General features: G+C 37.9%; 5 protein-coding genes across 5 annotated transcripts; 4 read left to right on the top strand and 1 right to left on the bottom strand.

Moving 5' to 3' along the window:
- Positions 1–87: 87 nt before the first annotated feature.
- C9374_007676 (uncharacterized protein) lies at positions 88–639 on the top strand (the record flags this gene model as incomplete). The annotated part of the gene is made up of 1 exon (XM_044697667.1): positions 88–639. The coding sequence occupies one exon, from the start codon at positions 88–90 to the stop codon at positions 637–639; it is 552 nt and encodes a 183-aa protein (XP_044546300.1).
- A 78-nt stretch (positions 640–717) lies between these two features.
- C9374_007675 (uncharacterized protein) lies at positions 718–1,889 on the bottom strand (the record flags this gene model as incomplete). The annotated part of the gene is made up of 2 exons (XM_044697666.1): positions 718–1,576; positions 1,636–1,889. The coding sequence occupies 2 exons, from the start codon at positions 1,887–1,889 to the stop codon at positions 718–720; spliced, it is 1,113 nt and encodes a 370-aa protein (XP_044546299.1).
- Positions 1,890–2,158: 269 nt separating this feature from the next.
- C9374_007674 (uncharacterized protein) lies at positions 2,159–2,929 on the top strand (the record flags this gene model as incomplete). The annotated part of the gene is made up of 1 exon (XM_044697665.1): positions 2,159–2,929. The coding sequence occupies one exon, from the start codon at positions 2,159–2,161 to the stop codon at positions 2,927–2,929; it is 771 nt and encodes a 256-aa protein (XP_044546298.1).
- Positions 2,930–3,230: 301 nt separating this feature from the next.
- On the top strand, positions 3,231–5,198 carry C9374_007673 (uncharacterized protein; the record flags this gene model as incomplete). The annotated part of the gene is made up of 1 exon (XM_044697664.1): positions 3,231–5,198. One exon carries the CDS (start codon positions 3,231–3,233, stop codon positions 5,196–5,198), a length of 1,968 nt encoding a protein of 655 aa, XP_044546297.1.
- Positions 5,199–5,707: 509 nt separating this feature from the next.
- Positions 5,708–7,429, top strand: C9374_007672 (uncharacterized protein; the record flags this gene model as incomplete). Its single annotated transcript, XM_044697663.1, has 1 exon — positions 5,708–7,429. One exon carries the CDS (start codon positions 5,708–5,710, stop codon positions 7,427–7,429), a length of 1,722 nt encoding a protein of 573 aa, XP_044546296.1.
- Positions 7,430–7,738: the final 309 nt, after the last annotated feature.

Below are 7,738 nucleotides of genomic sequence, written 5' to 3'. Positions count from 1 at the left end.
AAATTTGATTTTATGCAAGTTGCCGTTGCTGTACTTATTGAAAATGTCCCAACTAGGGAAGTGTTAATCACAAAAAGAGCCAAACACATGAGGGCGTTCCCAAATACCTACGTTGTGCCTGGAGGGTCTGTCGAACAGCAAGATGAATCTATTTATCATGCTGCTGTCAGAGAAACGTTTGAAGAGACAGGAATTCAAATAGATTGTAATTGTTTAACACCGATTTATTTGTGGGAAAGCGCCTTTCCTACATCCATTGACCAAGGAATTCCATCTAGACATCATTTAATTATTTATTTACATGCAAAAGTCAACTTATTTACTGAAAATGCATCAAAAGAGGAAAAATATGAGAAAATTTTGAAACTCCAGAAAGAGGAAGTTGAATCTGCCAGTTGGATTGGAGCTGACGTGGTTTCCAAAATTGTACAGCATATTGAAGGTGGAAGAGAAATGACCCAAAAATTGAAACAATCTATTGAAGGAAAGACTTTTGAAGTTTTTGACGTACATGGAAACTATTCAACAAGTCCTCTTGATGTTCTATTTAACCCAGATAATACCATTGGATATGAGAGGTTGACAACAGGAACTAGATTTCTATTGAGGAGGTGGTATCACATTAGGACCCATGAATGACGTCGATGTTTGTAAATATCTGTTGTACATTGAATCCATTGGTTGAGCATATCATTTATTTACTAGTCTTGAAAATTACTAAACTTCTACTCGATGAACATTGAATAAATAGTTAGCCATGTAGGCTGCCTCATTCTCAGAAGATGGAACGTAGAACGATTCTGGTGAAACAATTTGAGAGGCCTTTGTTCTCAATTCCATTGAGCTCAAATTTGTGCCTACCACAATAACAGGTCCTTTGCTAGCTTCTTGTTTGATGGAACTTGAATTTTCTGATTTATCAAACAGAATATCAATTTCAGGTTTGGAAAACTTGTGTTCTTTGGTCTGATATATTTCTGTAATAATTTGAGGGATAAATTGCTCGGCGTCGTTATAACGTCCAGGAAGGAACATGATTACGTTGGAGGGAACATCTTCCCTCTTTCTGGTTGGAGGCACTGGGCAAGTTTTTTCGTTTTGATTTTCTTCCTCAGCGGTAATACCAATGTCCAACGTGTGCAAAGGTTTCATCCAATCTGTAATTTTAAACTTGCTTGAAACAAACTTAAAGTTATTAACTTGGGGAGTAAAGTCGTGAACAACGTTCCAATGATTATTGTAAACAGATAGATCCGCTTCATGGAATTGTTGAGCTAGCCCAATATAGTTGGAGGCAAAGCAACTGAATGATATGTCCGACGAGGACTCAATGACTGGTCTTGTTGAACAAAACATACTCAGCTCCAAATTTTTGCAATCTCTTGTTCTGAATTGTTGACAAGCAACAATCATTTTAACATTGGTGCTAGTTCTAATGAAAATACTTCCAGAACAAGGGCCAATAAAGAATCTACAATTTTCGCAGCTATCAATAAATATTTGAGATGAGTTGTCCAATAAGTAGAAATCGCAATTCGTGCACTTGTCAATGTTCATGGCTTGTCCAAGAATTTCGCTGTATCATAACATCAAGTTATTACGAGGAACAAGTTGCACGTGATATTTAAAACTCACCCTGGTCTTCTAATAATGACTCTATCCTGAAATCCGCTCAACAAAAAGTCTTCTGCCTTCAATTTTGAGAAATCAATTTCTTTCTTTTCCTTACTCTTTTGTCCCAAGTAACTCCAAGTGTATTGTTGAGGAGAATGACTTTGCTTTTTACTTTCGGCACTTGTTTGGTTTGATTGAGCAATATTCTCATATCCTGCCGATTTTGCTCCGGTGGTGTTATTCGACGAGTTTTGCTTGCTGTAGAGACAACCCATGATGAAATGTATTGTGATTTTTTTTTGTACTTTAAAACAATTGTTTTGGCGGTTCTTCGCATCATGATGATGTCACATGGCGCTAAATGAACAACGCTTTGAGCGTTTCACATGAACGGTTCAACAACTTACTTTGGAAGATCTTTCCATGACGCCAAATTTTTTGGCGTTGTGCTTGATTCAACAGACCAGAATCAAGCTTGCAAAATTTTCCACATTTTTTAAAAAACAGTGCAGCTCCATAATTCGAGTGTTTTTACTTTTTAAAAATGTCACAACAACCCTCACCCACACCAACCGATAACAACTCCTCCACACGAAAGAAGTTCATCATCTTTGACATGGGTGGTGTATTGATCTCCACAGATTTCAATAATTGTCTTAAAACTATTTATAATGAGAATCAAACGACTTTTCAACAACATCAACCCAATGCAACGACCGTTGAAGATTTGCTCGAGTTGGTGAAAAAACAATTCTCTCAATATAAAATCGGTGCCATCACAGAGGATCAATTTTGGGGAGTGTTTTTTGAAAAGTACTTCAATCATCAACAATATTATTTACATGGTCAATTAATTACTTTGGAATATCTCAAAGAACAATTCCGAAAAGAATTCATCATTCCATTCTATAATGGTCTTGCTCTCGTGGAAGAAATTCGGGACAAACAAAAGAAGAATCAAACGCAACTCTCGATCGGAATTATGAGTAATCATTCTAAAGAATGGTTTCCATATTGTGTGGAGCGATGGAAGTTGGATACACTTTTCGTTGAGCCTCTGTTGATAGTCAATTCAAGTGATGATGATGTCCAGTGCGGGAAACCAAAATTGAAAATTATGGAACAATTAATGAATAGAATTAAAAAGGCTGGATATGAAGATGCAGTGCCTTCCGATATTGCTTTTATTGATGACAAACAAGCCAATGTGGATGCGGCTATTCAATACGGAATGAAAGGTATTTGTTGGCATGGAAAGAAGCAGCACTTGAATGAATTGATTCAAGCATTACAAAAGATTGGTTTCCTTTATTAATTAGAGCAGATCACATTGAGTTTTGGAAGAGTTTACAACACTGTCTCCACAGTTTACGTACATTCTTTGATCACTACTGAGCTAAATATCTCTTAAATCAATCACGCCCTATTAAACGCCTTATTCATTCTGATGATGAGATGTATCGAATCGATGCGTGACGGCCTAGAAAGGTCAATTCTACTCCCAGAGATGATAGAACCAGAAAGATGTGTACATTGGACGAAAGAGAGCTCTGTCATCGGAACGAAACACATGCTTCTACGAGATATCTCTGAAAGTCAATAACAAACAAACGATCATGAGTCAAGAAGACTCCAACAATAACACGGCACGCTCTTCTTCCAACAGTAGTAATCACTCACTCCCCATTGATAGTAGTACCACACACATACAAGAGGACCATCCCACTCGCAATGACCTGATAATTGCTGAGCCTCCCACCGCCACTGCCACTCCCAAAGTCTCCTCCAACTGCAATGGTTTGAAAGATACCAATAGAATGGAGTACCCTCATGATGATGGCAATATTCTGCACGAGGTTCAGCCCGAGTCACTCATTCCAACCTCAAACATTGTTCCATCACATAGTGTTATCATGGATATCCATAACGACAACAACAATAATTCAGACATGATGGTTGTTGGAACGAGCCCAATGAGTCCACGCTCTCCTTCTCAGCCCCTTCTCTCTTCCTCGAATTCGAATGCTTGTGATGCTTTATCCACTACAACTACTTCATATTGTACAACTCCTTCTTCCCCCATCCCAAAACACGATCTTGCAATTCAACCAAGCACTTCATCTCGTCCCAAAAGCTCCTCTTCCAATGACGCTCAATCACGATCGTCTTCTGCAGTGGAGAGACGTTTGTCAGCTGCTCGTTTTCTCAAGTTAGAGAAGGATGGTAAAAGTGGGGTGAATCAATCTATTACTTCTCTCAAAACACCCATGTCCTCCAATTCCAAAACCAAGTCAAGAAATAATTTTCGAATTCGAACTTGTTTTGGAATGTTAGAGCTGGGACGAGTGAAATTATGTAACTTGCTTTCTTTGATGGTCAACTTGGTGGCCTTTGTCGTATTGAGTGTCATCATTATTGGTGGTTATATTGGTCAAACAAAAATTCAAGAACTTGTTTCTGGTAATTTGGGCCTCGACACGGAATTGAATCGTGCTGAAATGATCAGTGCGTGTCGGGCAGCTGCTTTTTCAAATTTTAATGCAACGATTGCTGCCAGATATCTAGCATATTACAATTCTACTTACCAGAAATTTATGGCCAATGTTAAGATTATTCTTGATCGAGTGCCTATCGAAATGCAATACAACATTGTGAACAATATTTCCTTTTATGACATGAGAACCGCTAAGGCAATGGCATTAGAGTCAAAGGCTCTTTCATTCGTAAGGAAGAAAAATTACACAGCTGCAATGGATACTTTAGAGTCGGCACAATACAAGAATTATTTGGAAGGATTTAAAGAAGAGTTGCAACCGTTAGTGGAATACGTTTTGGGAAATACAGCTAGACTTCAAGAGTTAACAACGACTACAATGACTGTGTGTTTGGTTGTCATTGTAAGCTCTATTGTAATTGTCATCCCGACTGTCATCGCCTCATTGACAGTCTCTATTAGAAAGGATTCTTCCAATGTCAAAAAGTTGAAGAAAATCAAGACGTATCTTCTGAAAGATACCATGCGAGATCCAAAAACAAGAAACCAATTTAAGAACTTTTGTAAGCAAGAGTTGAGTTTGGACAATTATCACCTATTAGAAAAGGTCAATGATTATAAGGTTTTGTGTGACAAAAGTATTGATATTCAAGTGTACCTATTTGACCAAAGCGACACACTTTCTGATGTTGCTTCAGAACAAAGTGCAACAACTAACGGAAGTACCAATCAACCCAAAAAGAAAAAGAAAAAAGTATATACTGAGAAAGACTTTGTTGCCGTCGAAAAGAAAAAGTATGAAATTGCTTTTGAAATTTTCACAGATTATTTGGATGTTCGAGGTGATAAGTCTGTGAATATTAACAAATCTCTAGCTGACCGAGTGAAACAATGTTTGGATATCTTTGCAACTGGTCAAAGTGAGCAATTGCCAGATAACTTGTTCGAGAATGTGGAATCCGAAATTTGTCTTCTCTTATTGGATACTCACCGCCGATTTATTGCATCCTTAGAATGTCAGAAACAAAACAAGATGGAAGTGCTCGCCAAACTCAAGCTCAGCAAAAAGAGCCAAGTGAATCAACAATAAGAGGACATTGTTGTATCCTAACCATCGCTCCACCTTACTTGAGCTCCAACAGAACTGATGTCATGCATTGTTCAGTGATTGCGTTCAAAAACCTCGCTAAAAACTCTTGGTGTCCGCAAGACCCAGAATGAACCTGTAGATCATAATTTGCACACGAGTTTACTGCGGTTATTATCCAGTAAGATCGTATTCGGAATGTTATCATTAAAGACCTCTCGACAACAAAGTCCTTTGAAATACATCTAAAGTAATGGAATCCTTCGAACGATTGCAATGCAATTATCTATCACAATCCATAAATGGATTTCTTCATTCCTGACAAGACATGCGACTTTATTTTTGTACGAGTCATTTAGAAAAGAGAACCGATTGAGGCTTTACCTACAACATGGTATCCGAAGTCAAAAGTCCATATCCGAGACATGTTTAATACAACATCAAAAAGCCAGCACCATGTAGCTTTCAAACTTAAAAACAAAACGTTCAACAATCCCTAGAGTAACAAGAGGATGAATCACAGCGAAAGTGACAACAGCAACACCAGCCAACAGGCAAATGTGAGTGGCGAATTAGAAATACCACAAGTAGTTACTCAAAATGATAAGCAACAAACGCTTTCTATTGAACCATATGAACCCAAACTTCTTTCTCCAACTAATATCATAAGTAGTTCCATGTCAGATTCTGGAATGAGTACCAACTCGAATCAATCTCAAATTCAACTCGTGATCCATGAAGGTGGCTCATCACTGAAAGTCGTAAGCAGTGCTGATCGATGTTTGAGTGTCAGTGACGAGTCAGGCGATGATCATGTATTAAGAACTGGAGACATTGGATTTAGAGTCGAACCAATTTCTAAACAAGGAGCAGACGACAAGAAGAGCACAGCTGGGCAATCAGCAGCCACTTCAAAGACACCGCGTTCTTCTTCAGTGACTAAGAGTACGTCAGGCGCTATAAGGGTAAAAACATGTTTTGGTGTGCTAGAACTTAGTTGGTTAAAAGTTTTCAGTCTATTATCGTTGACTGTCAACTTGTTAGCATTTCTCACGTTGGCCACATTGATCATTGTTGGTTATGTTGGACAGAATTACTACTCGACAATATTTGATGGATTAGATACGAGCACGTCTTATTATCGACAAATGATGGTTGCTTCATGTAGATCAGCAGTCTTCTCCAATAACAATCCACAAATCACTGCAACCTATGCTGCTAAGTTTTCTAATTACACTAAACAGTTCCTGGCAAACGTTGACGTGATCCTCACCAAAGTTCCAAAGAATTTACACTACTATGTGGCCCATAACATGTCCATCGATGATTTAAGAACGGCCAAGGCATTGGGTATTGAATCTAAGGCTATATCACTTCTAAAGACTGGCAATTATTCAAGTGCCATGTCCTTGTTGGAATCTCCTTACTACAAGTTTTGTCTTGAAGGATATGCTGAAGAATTTCAGCCATTGGTCGATTATGTGTTGGGTATTCAAAACTTTGCAAAAGACTTTAATACTGTGATCATTACCGTTTCTCTCATCGTCATTTTGGTTTCCGTTATTGTAGTAGTACCAACAGTCATTGGTTCCATAGTCATGTCGCTCAAGAAGGACTCCTCAAATAACAAGAAGCTAAAACAAATTAGGGCTCTCATGTTAATGGATACAATGAAAGATACCAAGACACGTAACCAATTCAAGAATTACTGTAAACAAGAATTAAGCTTGGACAACTTCTCACTACTCGATAAGATTAACGATTACAAATTGCTGAGTGAACGAAGCTTTGATATTCAAGTCTATCTTTTTGATACCAGTGAAGGAGCATCAGACATTCTTTCAGAAACAGGCTCATCATCTGCAAGCATGGAGCCAACCAAAAAGAAAAAGAAGAAGGGATTCACCGAAAAGGATTTGAATGAAATTGAAAAGAAAAAGTATGAAATTGCCTTTGAAATTTACACAGATTATTTGGATGTTCATGGTGATAAGTCTGTGAATATTAACAAACAGCTTGCGGACCGAGTGAAACAATGTTTGGATTTCTTTGCAACTGGTCAAAGTGAACATTTACCTGAAAATTTGTTTGAGAATGTGGAATCCGAAATGTGTGTTCTCATGATGGACACATTCCACAGGTTTAAGGCATCCCTCGAGTCTCAAAAACAAAACAAGAAGGAAATACTTTCGAAGTTTAAGAGCAACAAGCACAAGTCTGTAAATCACAAATAAACGAGTCACATAAAACAGTGACTATTCCTTGTTGATGGTTTACTTTCTAATTTCAAGGTTACATAATTCCTTCCAAACAGCATATTGCCCAAGTCGATAGACATTTGACATGCATGACCAATGCTAGAAAACATGCGAAACCAAAAGAAAAATCATTCAACCCTATTTGCTCTTATAATCTAACAGAAACGTCCTTTCATAATCGAGGCCTCGGGTTTAACGCAAAATCCTTCCAAATTCATCAAAACGGTCTCTTTGCCTCAATTTTCCACCCTTTCATTTATTCATTGATTGTTTTTCTCACACACC

The sequence above is a fragment of the Naegleria lovaniensis genome, assembly GCF_003324165.1.
Source record: "Naegleria lovaniensis strain ATCC 30569 chromosome Unknown tig030, whole genome shotgun sequence".
In the NCBI taxonomy this organism is placed as follows: domain Eukaryota; phylum Heterolobosea; class Eutetramitea; order Acrasida; family Naegleriidae; genus Naegleria; species Naegleria lovaniensis.
Note: the sequence above shows the minus strand (reverse complement) of the source record. Positions and strands in the feature narration are given on the sequence as shown.